This window comes from Lates calcarifer, linkage group LG13 (assembly GCF_001640805.2).
Source record: "Lates calcarifer isolate ASB-BC8 linkage group LG13, TLL_Latcal_v3, whole genome shotgun sequence".
NCBI lineage: Eukaryota > Metazoa > Chordata > Actinopteri > Centropomidae > Lates > Lates calcarifer.
Window position 1 is genome coordinate 8,102,438 of NC_066845.1, and position 14,187 is coordinate 8,116,624.

The 14,187-nt window shown below is 38.9% G+C and overlaps 1 protein-coding gene across 4 annotated transcripts in view; it reads right to left on the reverse strand.

Annotated features, from left to right (window-relative positions):
- The window catches only part of trim36 (tripartite motif containing 36), a 31,144-nt gene that overhangs the window by 9,206 nt on the left and 7,751 nt on the right, over positions 1 to 14,187 (reverse strand). For 3 of the 4 annotated variants that reach the window (XM_018669462.2, XM_018669463.2, XM_018669464.2), the window contains exons 3-8: positions 8,829 to 9,175; positions 7,842 to 7,988; positions 6,227 to 6,322; positions 5,041 to 5,178; positions 4,718 to 4,833; positions 3,383 to 3,504 (exon numbers count right to left, since the gene is read on the reverse strand). In XM_018669462.2, coding sequence (XP_018524978.1) covers positions 3,383 to 3,504; positions 4,718 to 4,833; positions 5,041 to 5,178; positions 6,227 to 6,322; positions 7,842 to 7,988; positions 8,829 to 9,175 — 966 coding nt within the window. Of the gene's footprint in view, positions 1 to 3,382; positions 3,505 to 4,717; positions 4,834 to 5,040; positions 5,179 to 6,226; positions 6,323 to 7,841; positions 7,989 to 8,828; positions 9,176 to 10,216; positions 10,298 to 12,616; positions 12,689 to 14,187 lie in introns of all 4 variants that reach the window. The other variant, XM_018669465.2, reaches the window with a different exon arrangement.

Here is a 14,187-nt window from a genome sequence, read left to right on the forward strand (position 1 = left end):
GCACCACTGATCTCATACAGTACAGGCTGCTGCCAGACAGACAGCACCAACGCCAAGTCACACTGCAGGGAGTTGCTTTCTCTTGTGTCCATTTTCATCCCACTGCTCCCTCTGCAAATGTGAGAGAACTGGACTTTCAACTTTTGCTCTTTCCTTATACTCTGCTCACATAAACTATATCCTGTTCTGTAATATCTTTAAGACCAACTGAAAGAGGAAAAATAGTTGAGAGGAGCATTCTTCTCAGCCTGACATTTTGAGGAAACTCCAATTTGAAACGGACCACAAATGGGCATTTACACTTGACAACACAGTCTTTCACAGCCTCTTGAGAAGCAGAGCATGGGGTCAAAACCCACAGTGAGGCCACAGCTGGGTTAATATGTGAGATCACAAACACACCCGTTATCCAAGAGAGGATGGGGTGACTCAAAAAAACACAGACAAGCTATAGACATTGAGCAAAACCCAACACATACAGCATTATATACCAACAAGATGGCTGGCAATCATATTAAAGACTTGAAAATGGGACATCAAGTGATGTTTTCTCTATGACACTTAAGCAGAGAACAAGACATACTCATAAAGGACCATAACAGAAACAGCTTTACAGTCAGTTCAGATGCAGTTTTAAAATCAGCCTCAAGTTTTTCCTAAACACTGTTATTACAAAGCATAAATGTGTTTTTAGTTTCCTGTATAATGGATGTATGAGTGCTTAGGGGCACTATTCAGAGACACTGAGGAGGTTCTTCACTGCTGCCAAGACTTCAATTAAATTACTGCAGTATATAAATGCCCCGACTGCTTCTTTTCTCTCTCTCTAAGCTCAGACTAAGAGCATCATTAACTCCCACAGGCCACTTAGATTTAAGACACACATCAATATGACTACCACCCAACTGCTGCATGCAGCACTTTCTCAAAAATGATGCGGCAGTGATTCATTTAGGATACCTTCTTGTACGAAAAAAAACATTTTCTCCAGTCTAGGCATTATAAGAGAATCAATATCCAAAGAAAAAAATGATGACCATTCAGTAAATCAACAGTTCAAAGCCTAAGATGAAGAATAAGTTAATTTTTTGGTATGTTTTTAGTCAAAGTAATGTTAATATTGGAGTACTGTTTAACCAAAAAGAAAACAGCAGAATAGACAATGAAGCTATAGAATAATTTGGGGATTGAGAGATGCAGATTTATTTCCTCTTTGAAACATCTTTATGTACTCACACTGTTCAACTGCACTGAATATCTGTTACTTCTGTCTCATCTAGAGTTTGTCTGAAAGTGTTAGACACAAATCAGCTCAAGTGTAATTTGATAATCATCCAACAGTTTTTTTGATGAGCAGACACAGAGCCAACTGCAGCCTGAGATGAATCTCACATCATTGATTTTAAACAAACTAACAGGGGGCTCCTCAGTGCAGCAACAAAAGCCCACAGCCACCAATGTTACTCCCAGCTTTGTTTGTCACCAACGGCCACTGCAGCAACTGTCAGTTGCATCCACTTGGGGAGAATAATGGCTCTGCACCAAGAGAGACCTCAGGTTTTTCTACAATGTCAGCAACAATCCCTCACTAATTTTAACATTTTCTGAAGGGTAAGAGTCTGGAAGCACAGCTGCCACTCCAAATTTAGCACTTCCTTTACTTTGTGTTGACACTGACCAGCTTTTCATTTACACTTTTTAGGATGCTTCAAACTCCTAACACCAGTCAACCGTTACTGACTTGCTATGACTGAAAGTGTCACAAACTACAGTCACTATCTGCAACAATGATATTCAATACCCCTCTCCCTCCCAGTCACTGACACGCATAAGTTGTCATATTAGATGTGAGCCACACTAAAAGGCATCTGAAATGAGCCTCCGCCATATGCAGCCAAATGTCACTAACCATCACTCAACTGTAACAAGTCTGTTTCAATCTCTAGTCATATCATCATGCAGCAAAAGGCAGGAATGTTAGCATGGATAAATCCAATTTAAACATCATGCTCTGCTAATATTAATGCAACAATGGTCGATTGCAGTGAGCATAAACTGCAGAATAGTATGTAGAATTCCCCAGCTTTAGTTAAGTATATAAATTGAATTCTAGCTGATGTCAGCAAATAGTTGAATCTGACAACAATTAACCAAGTTTTGACCATATTTAGCAACATAGTCATCAAGGTAGCTGTTTTATGAGTCATCTTGTAAGGAGCTGATGTTGTGCTAACCTTTCAGTGACACTCTTATTTACACATACCTATTGAGATATTTTTGCAATCTGCTCATTATCTGCAGACTTTTGATCCTTTGCTCTGGCAACTTTTATTGATTATTTGTTGTTAAGTCTGATAACATATTTAAACCTATCAAGTAGTTCTTTTCTTTTATAGCTCACTGAGGAGTTTACTGTCAAAATAAAATAAATCTAAAAAATATAATTAGAATAAAAATGTATGCAAAGAAAAAAAGAACACAGTTTAATAAGCAGTTGTTGTTCATCTCCTGAATATTTTAAATTTGCATTGGAAAGATTATTGTACCTTGACTGACAGATGAGTAGTGTGATGCAATATCAACATGAATGTTCCAGTTGTTTGAGCATTACAATATCCTTTCTTTTCCTCTCAGTCTTGTAAAACTGAGTCAAAAGTTTGGAATAATCCATCTAATTTATTTCATTTTATTTTATTTTATTTTATTTTTTTTTTAAAAAGGCAGTATGCCAATGTAATCAAATAAGTACATGTATCCTGTCATCCCTGGGAAACTTCTACCTGAGCAGTTCTTTACACAACAAGCTTTTGTAAATTAGCAGAGCAGAACAAAGCTTCACAGAGCAGTAAAATCCACTTTGACTATATCCAGTGTTCTACCTGTTTATCCAATTTAGCTACCCACAGATGACCTCTGACCTTTTAGCACAGCAGTGTTCACAAGGCTGTGCATGTGATGGACTAGGGATGATAAACTGCTTATTATAGCCCTGTCACGTTTTAAAGAACAAACTAATTTGTTAAACTAACTCTTGAAATGGCTAGGCAGCCATGTTTTGCCATGGTCTAGAGGACATGTGAACAAAGACGGTCTTCATCTTCAGAGATGAATAGAAGCATATGACATCACTATATTTTCCTGACATGAGCTGATGTTAATTTTTTCCAGTAGCCTGTTTTTCAGAAAGACATGATCTGTGGAAACACGTCACTGGAAGAATGCTTGAGTACCATGTTAACATTTGATGGATCAAAATTTCTCAATCCACATTCAAGTTCTGAAACTTGCTTTTGGTAAAAATATGATGCAATCAAATTTCTGGGAAAATGAAAGCATGGAGCATGAGAATAAAGGTGAGCATCTGAAATGTAATTGGACATACCACCACCAAAGCACATCTCTTTGAGCAAAGTTTCTTCTCTAGACGTGTCCAGCACAAACTCATCAAAGCAGGGATCAGCTGCAGGGTGGAAGGTCCTCAGAGACTCTGTGGCCTTCTGGATCCTGAAAACATACAAGGCAGACATAACATGATGAAATCCTTATCACTGGAGGCTGATTTTGATTAGCTTGAACTTACTTCTGTAAGCTCACCAAATACAGTACCAATGACACAAAACAGGACCCTATTCACCACAGGCAGACTTTCCCTTGTAATTATAGTGGGTACGTCCCAAAATAATTTCAATCAGTCTGCTGTATGTGTATTTATTTATTTGTCTCTCATAAGTGAAAAGGGGGATTAAAAACCAAATCTTTGTCGACAGAGGAAACTGAACAGACCAGAGTATCATACTCTTGAGAGTGAAAAGGTTCGCTTATCCAAAGCTGCTAATGGAGATCAATTAGTAAGCTTAGAGCAGAAGACACTCCAGTATGCAGCACTGACTGGACACTGCCGCACAAGTCTCTCCTTTATTGCCCTTGAGTTTGGTAAACTCTGTGCACGTGGCTTTGTGTGCTCCTGACACACTCCAGTCACCCAAACACATAATCAGATTGATGCTCTCAACACCAAAATAAAACTGACCAAATCCCACTTCTAAGGTCAACTGAGAAACAGGAAGGCATTGCTAATTGTGTCTGTGGGCAACATAAAATGAGTCACAACAGACATCAGTCTGTAACTGTGGAGCTTGTTAAATAATCATATTTAGCTTCTGTAATCTGTAAAGAATTTATATCAGGTAATCATTACTAAGCTACTTAATTATTAATTTGACAGTTTACAATCAGGATTTTAGAGGTTAAAGGCTATGAATAACCATTACTGTCTTGGCTTGGCCCAGCATCCGGTTATTAGGAGGAGAACAACACCACCAGCGAGAGGGGTTTAAGTGTACTGTTATTGTTGTCCATTATTCCACTCTAAATGATCAAATCCTATTCTGTTCTTTTTAACTCAGAGATTCACATCACAACTGACAACTACTTGAGATTTTAAATGTTATTTTAAACTGTCTTAAATGTTGTTTTGGCATAAATATAGTAAGTTACTAAGTGTAAGTTATATGAAAATGTATTCATTGATCCTTTAGCTCTTTTTGCTTATGGTAGGCACTGTTGATTAAAAATCAATACTGTGATGTGAGACTAGTTATTCTCTAGGATTTTGCTTTTAATATTGTGATACTGCTTAAATGTTGTTGTTTCCTTGTAATATCATTACATTAATAATCAGTGTATAAATGATGAAGTCAGCATCACCCAACTGTACCTGATATGCAGCTGCTTTGCAGTCTGTACAAAGCAGGACTGGTCTGTCTCTTTCAGCACCTCCTGAGCGTAGCCTACTAGACCACTGTTCTCCAGCATGCCCTGGTACTCCTCCACCTGGAAAATATTAATAAAAAGCCACTGCATTTTGTAATTACAGTCATCCTAACAGCATCTTGGAAAGGAGGTTTGTTTTTCACCCTTTTTTCATATAGACATAAGAAAGTACTCTCCAACTATCATCAGCTAATAATATAATAAAGAAGTATGCATCTGTGCAGAGGATACTCAATAGAACTAAAATTCAGTCATGGTATTTCATACCTGGCCCTTGAGTTGGTCCAGGCGTCGGTTACGAGACTGTTCAATGGACCTCAGCATCTCTGATTTCCTCTCCTGCAGAGTCTCAAACAGACGCTCAAAGTGCTCGTTGGCCCGACGCTCTGCTAGCTGGCCATTTTCCTTTAAAAAGGAGGGGAAGAATTTTGTCATTAATTTGTGCAAATCAAATCAAATTTTCTTTTCACATATCTCCACCTAAATGAATATATAGGATGCAGCATACATAACAAATGGAATAACAATTTAAAAGCATAACAAACCAAATATCTAGTTGGGGAATTTTGGCTCTGTAAAACAGCACAGTATGTAGAAAGAATGTAGAAATAATGTGTCAAAAACAAAAGAGCATCCCTAACACAACAACTGTCTCCATTAGTCATACATACTGTGCTTTTACAAACACCAAAAGCGCAACCACATTTGAACACCATGCATTTAGGGGCAGCATGAAAGTGAAAGGGGAACAAGCTCAGAGGCTGGAACTCAGACCTACGTGAGGGAAACTGGTAAGCAAATCCTGTGTTCCCTTGTTTGTGTGGTTTGCATACTGTTTGCTCAGTGACCTTCCTTCTTTGTACACAAAGAAATGTGTAATTGTTCTTCAACTTAATAGACTGGTTTTGATAAAGCTATATAAATATCTGTATTCAGTAAGTAAAGACCCACAGGAATTAACACACATATTCATTCTAGTTTCAATAACAACATTTAAAAGGGGTATAACTATAACAGTTGTGATTTATTTTTTTCCCCACAGGTTAGAAAGGAAGAGATGTTAACACAACTGTTGAGAATTCTCTTTGAGAAGAATGATGAGAGGGGGAAGTTAAAAATCTGTAAGGGCAGGTCTAAAATTAGAAAATAAACAGATACATTAATAGAAAATATCTAATAGATCATTTAGAAAATGGCTGCAAGAAACTTCAAGTCCTTTTGCCTTTTGATTAATAATACTGGGTTAAATGCAAGGAGTGTGAATGTGAATGCTAAAAACACAATTTCATCCCTCTTTTTTGATTTTTTAAAGGAAAAAAGAGTGAAAGGATTATAAATGAAGAAAACGTTTTTGAAAATAAGATACAAAGTGTGCAGTGCATACTGCAACATCTTAGGAGTGGGGTAAACAATAGGACGTTGGAGTTGCAGCAGCATGAGTCAGCTCTCTCACCTCAGTCTGACTGATGAGCAGCTCAAGCTCAGTAATCTGAGTCCTGACCTGGTCCTCTTTGCTGATGAGGTAATGGATACTCTTAGCCAGCTTCTCCTGTTGAGAGAAAAGATCAGCAGCATTTACAGTGGGATTCATAAGATCTGAGGCACATACACGTCGACACAGCACTGAGATAACTTATATAAATGTGGCTGAAAAGACATCTGCCCATAACACTGCATACATACAAAACTTCATTACAATATGTGCTATTGTAAGAAATAGAGTTGGATTTTACTCGTCCCCAAGCCTCAGCTCTAATATGAGTCAGAGCACTTTCCTCTCATCTTGACAATATTCACGACTGCAGCTGCAACCTGCAGCATTCCCTGATGGACATAAAGTTCTAGACATGTGCAGAGTGTCCTGTAAAACCCTGTATGACCCTGTATGATGCAGTGTGAGAGCCTGTTTCAGTGGTGCAGGTGCAGCACGTCAGAACAACATTCACCACAGTATCACAGTGATATGACAGCCCATTACTGTTCATCAAAGCAACTGAAACCAAGCTACTTCCTGAATCACAAAGATTGCCAGGAATGTTCGGGACATCGGATATGTCTTTCCGACAATTTGAAGATACAATGCACACAAAACCGTGGGAACAAATGGTCTCATTAAATATTAAGCACCATAGTGTTTGTGTCAACACAGACCAGCAGACTGAATTTCACACAGATTCTGCCTCGACTTGCTGAACCACCCAGCATCAAGTCCACTAAGCTGAAGCACTCATGCCAACAAGATTAAATTACTATTCAATATGTTTCACTTAAAACCTATTCTGTCAAAAGTTTGTTGTTCTTTTGTGTAACTTGATGATGTTATTGTTAAACACAATCTCCTGACATTCATTTTTCTCCACACATAATCTAAACCAAACACTCAAAATGAATTCTACTGATGAATCTGATGACCACAGACGAGGCCAATTCAGTTTTAACCCAGTTAGCCAGCCTGGGTTTCCAACAAAGAGAGATAGATATCTACAGTCTAGTTCAGGTCAGGCATTAATATTACAGCAGGAGATGAGATATTCAGGGACCAGTCTGCGGGTGGTACAGCACAACAAAAAACCTGGTCTTGTTAAATAGTTTAGCTATGACCCAACACTAATCCCACTGAATGGGGAGATATTGCTCATCAAAAGGCCTGTACATAGTGTAGACACTAGACTGAACTTCTGAGGATCAGTCTGCCTTGAGGGGATCCTTAAATAAAGTAACAATATTCTTTTTTTTTTTTTTTTAATAAAAGGGTTAACGTCATATAAGAACAAACCCTTGTAAATAACAAAAATCACAAAATAGCGGTTATTGGCAGATTTAGTGTAAAAATGTGAAAAATAAAGTTCCATGGCTACTTTGCTTAGTCATGGTAGTTTCAGGCCTTATTTAACAGTGGCATTGTATTCAAGCTCAGTTTAATCCTTGTTATCATAAGCCAGTATTGTATTCGTCATCCAAAATAACAACAAAACAAATTCCACTGTATTCAAGTGACAGCCCCAACACACACACCAAATTTGCCAAACTATCTGTTCTCAAAGTGTAACAGTGTCTGATTGTGGCACCTTGAGGATTTTGTAGGCACTGCTCATAGAAGTGACTTTGTGGTTGGCGTGGGATCCTCCCAGCTTGCAAAGGTGACACACAGGTCGTCTGCAGACCTCACAGTACATGTTCACCTTCTCCATCTCATGCTCTGGACACATGAGCACCTGTGATATTTAACAGAAGAACAATGAGTTTGAAATTAGACCAACAAATGCGTAAACACACATAACTGCAGTAAATACAACAATGAATATTACAGCATACTGTTTTCACACTTCAGTGATCAAAAACTAGCTGAAATGAAACAGGAAGATGACTGATACTTTAAAAGCATCAGTCAGTCAGACAGCTCTCTGTGAGCCATTTCCTGAAAAGTCTTAAAATAGAATTTAAATCAGCACTTTTTTCCTGCCAAGATCCTCATCAGAAGTTGATCTGAGATGACACTTGGCTGTTCGATCACCAAATGCAATATACTGAAAAAGCCGGGAACTCAAGTTTCCAACAAGACTTCAAATTCTTTAAGTATTCTAAGACCAATGAATCATATTGTTGGACAGCCACTCAATTAAACAGCCAGAGAAGATATGAGAAACATACAAAATAAGGTATAGTCATAATCATCTGTTCTGATTACATTATGTTAAAGAGGGAACATATTTCTATTGTAGGATTTAAGCTATTAAGTTGACCAAAGAATCAACTTTTATGAATGAGAGAAAATTCCTGGCCAGCAATTAATGATCAACAAAATCAGTCAGTGAGCAGATTTCCAGCTGCTTGTATTCACCTTCAACTTCTGATTCCTTGTCAAACATTTCCAATCAACTCAGTCTTTTAAAGATAAATATATATGTGCTAATGTTTGTCTTTGACTCATGTGACAACTTATCACCTGAGAGTGTTCATAGTCCAGCTGAATGAACAGAATTTGTTTGGGAATCCTTGAGTCTTCAGGAAATGACAGATAAATACAGAAAAAGATGACCAATGATGACACTTGCCTTGGGCCTAAAGTTCGTTGTGGGACCAACATATTCATGCTGAGCTTTGGGTGTGCCCCAGGGGTGGTGCAGCTTGAAGCACTCGTTACAGTAGCTAGCCTTGCAGTCCATACAGCTCTTCGTAGCCTCCTGCAGCTGTGGAGGCTTGCAGATGTTACACATGATCGCCACAGCGGCGCGGGCAGCCTGGCGGTAGCGCTCGACAATGCTCTCCAGGGTGAAGTTGCGGAACAGCATACTGATGCCACGCTCGCCGAGGTCGATGTCATGCTGGCAGCCTGGGCATGGGATGGTGGTGACCCGGGGAGTCACAGACCCTCTGCGCCACCCCGGGGACGAGATGGAGCCTGGAGGAGAGCGAAGGAGGACAAGTGAGAAAAGATCATGTGTAATGTAGGTTCATAGCCTTGGGTCACCCAGCTGCCAATCTTGTCTGAGGCTCTATTTTGACATGTGAACAACCACGTTCTTTGACTTCAAATAATGCTGAAGGAATAGTTTCCAAGACAATCAAATAGGGGCTATGAAAAATGTGTGGCCCCGTTTGTGTTCAACAGATTCTGGGCTGAGTTTCACAAAAGCAGCATTACATCATCGGCGCTGACTTGCCAAGAATGATCTTAAGGCAAAAATGCCTTTGATAACCCGTAGCCTTCACAAATAGGGCCTCAGCATGTCTCCCTTGGTGCTTTATTTCCACAATGACCACTACTCAATAGAGTCATGGATGTATGGAGCAAAACACCAATACAGGCAATATTTCAAGTAGTTGTCTTACAGGGAAAAAAGTCCAGGAAGAGAGACAATCCAAGAACACTGGGGCAGATTGAGGAGTGATGAGATACAGGAGAGTCATGGGCAGGATAGCACCCTTGGAGCTTATAAGGAATACATTGTCTTTATGAGAAATTCATTTTCACACTGCAAGTCATTCAATGTTTACCACAGGAGTGAAGAGTGCTCACAATGATCTGGACAAAAGGAAATAATTATATTTCCCTAAAATGAATGATTGAGAAAATAAAAATGACAACCAGCATTTTAAATCAAGCAATGTAACTGAATTATACTGTCAAGTAGAAAAAAAAAAATCTAGCAATTGAACTTTATTATCACATGTCCAGTTCAATGCATCAACACTTATTTTCACAAAAACAAAACTCCTCTTAAAGCAAAACTGCTTTCAAGAGTTTCTCACAATATTGTGCTTGTTACTGATGCAGCAGCATCGTAACAAGGCAACAACATGGTAACATGAAGTGGAGACAAAGGAACTGATACACAAGGTCACATCACAGACGCAAGCAGGGTCTGTAAAACACTGTTATCACACACTGGAAGCCAGCAAACTGAAGTCAATACACGCAGAAATAAAAATATTGCTTCACGTTTTTGGGGGACAGGGGAAGCGAGGAGTGCTGGATTTATCTCAGTTTGCAAGCCAGTATTTCCACTCCGTTTCCGAGGACCTGAAAATTAAATCAAACACTCCTCAGGTAAGCAAAATACGGGAACACTATTTCAAAAACGGCACTTTGCAAAGAAAGGGGCAGCTGAGGGAAAAGCAGCGGCAGAACAGCAAACATATAAACTACGTGATATGAGTAGCCATGTGCATGCCGTGTGACCGAGTGACGTGAGCGGAACTGAAGACTGTGACAGTGCAGGGACAGTTTACTACCTAGAGGCAAAATCTGTCTGTGATCTGACAATAAACTGAATGACAGAGCTTTGTTTGCCACTCATCGATCACCTTACCTACCTGAAATCATATGACAAAGGCGAATTTAACCATGTAGTGTGATATTATGATGAGAAACTTAGGTTGATGATGGTGATAAAGGTGACATGGTCTTGTTAAGACAAGTGAAGTCACTGGATGATAGGAGAGGCCTTCATATATAAACCAGTGAATGATGAAGAAGGCCAGTTTCTAACCCTGCAAAGACAGCGAGTGCATGTATATACATGAGACTTTATTAATGTGCGTGTGATGTTGGGAAATTGCACAGTGACTCAGGCTCTGGTCAGGAGAGCAGGTGTGAGCGAACAGCGAGCAGAAAGAAGACGCCTGCAGCAAAGAAGTGTGTATGTGTGTTTGTGTACTGATCTGTGGATCTGCAGAGGGAGGCAGAGTCGGAGGCAGAAACTGACGAGTCATTGCAGAGCTGCTACGCTCCCGTTGTGCTAAAAGGGCTTGGCTTTTCTCCCCCTGCACAAATCTTCAGACACGGTTTGATGCTTGAACTGAAGCATTTTTATGTTTCAGTCAGTCACGACAGAGATGATAACGTACTATACTATAGGTGAGGGACAATTTATCATTTCTATAATATCATTTTTTATATCTGATGAGAATATAAAATCTTTTTTTTTGTTTGTTGTTGTTTGTTTAGACTTGTTGAATGTTATTTTACCATTCAAACATTTGTGCCGACTTTTTGTTTGATCAGTGGCTACCCGAGGGGAATATGTATGACTGTAATTTGTAATACTTCTGGGAAATCTGGGAAATGTTTCCTCATTTCTTATGCAAACATAAAATCTAAATCTAATGTTAATCCATTCACTGAATTCACTTTTTTTTATATTGTATTGTTATTGATGACACCACATCTTATTTCATTGTTTGCTGCTGCTTGATTTCATTTCTGGGCAGCTCCTATTCTTTGAGGGGATTCATATAGAGAGGCTGTTTCTTATGAGATGGATTTTTCCTCTGTGCTTTAAACACAGAAGATAATGACATTTTTATTAAAAACATCCACTGAGCATGTCAAATAGCTGCAATAGTTGGCCTAATCAGACCAAAAGAAAATAGTATTCAGTGTTGTTTTACTTGGATGGCAATCTGACACTTTGCAATTCATCACTCGCAAAATGATTAGAGGTAAGCTGAAACAGGTCTGTGTTCGTACAAACTGTTTCTCAAACAGTAATAATTGTCAAGTGAGGCATAAATAGTACCCTAAAGGCAAATGGATATCAGTCAGAAAAAAGCCAGTTAAGAATTTTAGCAAGCCCAAACATATTGAAGGTTTACCCTCAGTATGTGCGTGTATATCTGTGTGTTTAACAGAGACCTACAGTTCTCCATTGCAATAAAGCAGCTTTACCTTGCCTCCATGCTTAGCTAGTGTACAGAGAAACACACACACACCAGGGCGTCAGGGCACATGCATTCCTGTCCAACTTCAACTCCTAGGAAACATCCTCACCCCTTCTCACTAATTTTAGTCTTGGCTCCCCACAATCCCTTTTTGTCACTTGCCAACCTCCCTGTCAAGGACATACCTCCCTTCAATTCCCGTCTCTCCTACTTTACTCCTCATATTGTCGGCCTCCTCGTATGCTGACTCATCATCACTTTAAGGTTTTCGCTCTTCACTCACTTTTGCCTTGCCTACTTACAAAATCAAATAGTGAATTTAGAGAAAATGGCAGACGAGAATTACCTGAGGCATTTTGCCTCTTCTAACAAGTCTCTACATGATTTGTGAATCTGGACTTCTTTTTTATGTTAACATCAGATTTTCAGTTTTATGCTCAGTGGACGTTTTTAGGGATCACATGCCTTTAAATTTTGCCCATTACTACCCCAGCATTATGTGTTTACTGAAGAATTAGTATCAAGCTTTCAACTTTAAAAGCAGCAGCTAGAGTGACTCTCTTGAAAAATATACCTAAGGAGTGGTGTGAGGTTGTATGCTCGTGTTGACAGGGCTAAAGTGGGCTAAGTAGAGAAAAGGTAGAACCAAACTAGGGTTTCACAGGGGTTCTAGTAACACTGTACTCACTACAGCTACTCAAAACACGGAGCCCGCGTCTACCTCGACTTCCAAACGACCTTCGCACTGTGGCTGCAAGCAATGAACAGAGAAGTGAGGTGAGACCAACAAGATAAATGAAACAATACATAATGTGAAGTGTGAAACTAGTTATTTTTTTTAACATCATGACATTTGGAGAAACAAAGCCAACTTAAAATTAAAATAAAACTTGTGGTTAAAAAAAAATGTGGTAATGCAGTTCAGACTGAAATACAAAAACAGAGCGATTAAAATACACATACAGGATGTGAACAGTTGTTAAAGTACAATTAACTCTTGATTTGTGCACTTCATTTGAACACAAAGCCATACAACTTAGCAACTTTAACAGTATTTCACAGCTTTTCAGGACTAGAACTGTTTTGGAACAGTTTGCATTAAAGGAGTAGTTTGGCATTTTGGGAAATATTCTTATTCACTTTCTTGCTGAAAGACAGATAAGAAAACCACTTTTTATCAGCATCAGCTGATAAAAATCTACCAGTGGCAGTTGTCATTTCAGCTTACAAAAGTCAGAAATGAGAAGCCCACTTTGTCTGCCTCTGTCTGAATTTACAGACCCACTGTTTCAAAAAGTAGTACAGACTTTAGGTGGTAAATTTTAAACTAGAAACTAAACAGAAAAACAGGAAACTGTAACATGAACTAGCTGTCTCAACATATAGCATACAAACGTGAGAGTGGTATCAATCTTCTCCAACCATTGGCAAGAGAAAGAATGAGCATAATTCCCAACTTGTCAAACTATTCCTTTATGAGCACTTACACCAACTAAAAAGTGCACTTGTCAAGAGTTAACTGAACATAAATGCATCATGCTCTGTTTGAGCCTCAGTAACATAAAATAAGATGGAGTTGAGAAACTGATGGAAGTTTTAGTAACCGCCTTCCACTGCCCAAGCACAGCAAGGCTTGTCCAAGCTGCACGCTGATAAATATAGCCTTAAGTCTTTTCTTTCTCTCTCTTCATCTAATCCCTCATTCATTCCTTACAGGCAGGTTGCATCACCATGACTACCCATGATCTGATCTCCCAGTGCTGGAGGAGGTCTGCAGAATTACTCTGCCAGTCTGTTTTGGAGGTAATGTTCATAATGTCCTTGAAGGTTTCTTAAATATTCTTAAGCACACTGATTATTTGTGTTTTGTAATCTGATTAAATGCACTTAACACAGGAACAACCTTACTGAATAATCCCCAGGGGAATTCCAGTTGTACATGATCCGTTAATAGTTCATGTTAACAGATTGATCTTAAAGTTTCTTAATGAGAAACACTACTAAATCAAGCTGTACATTAAATTAACTTTAAAATGATAAAACACAATGCATCAATTTACATTAAGTCACAATGGGAATATAGACATAGCACTGACACAAGAGTTGTCCTTGTTCACACAACGGTGTGAGATTTGTTTACTCAAAACCAGGATTTGATTATTTCCTGCGTCAACAGATGCGGTGCTACCAGTGAAGAATGAACTCATTCAGGTTGAAGGAGGGGCGAGTCTGAATGAGGGAGACTGTATT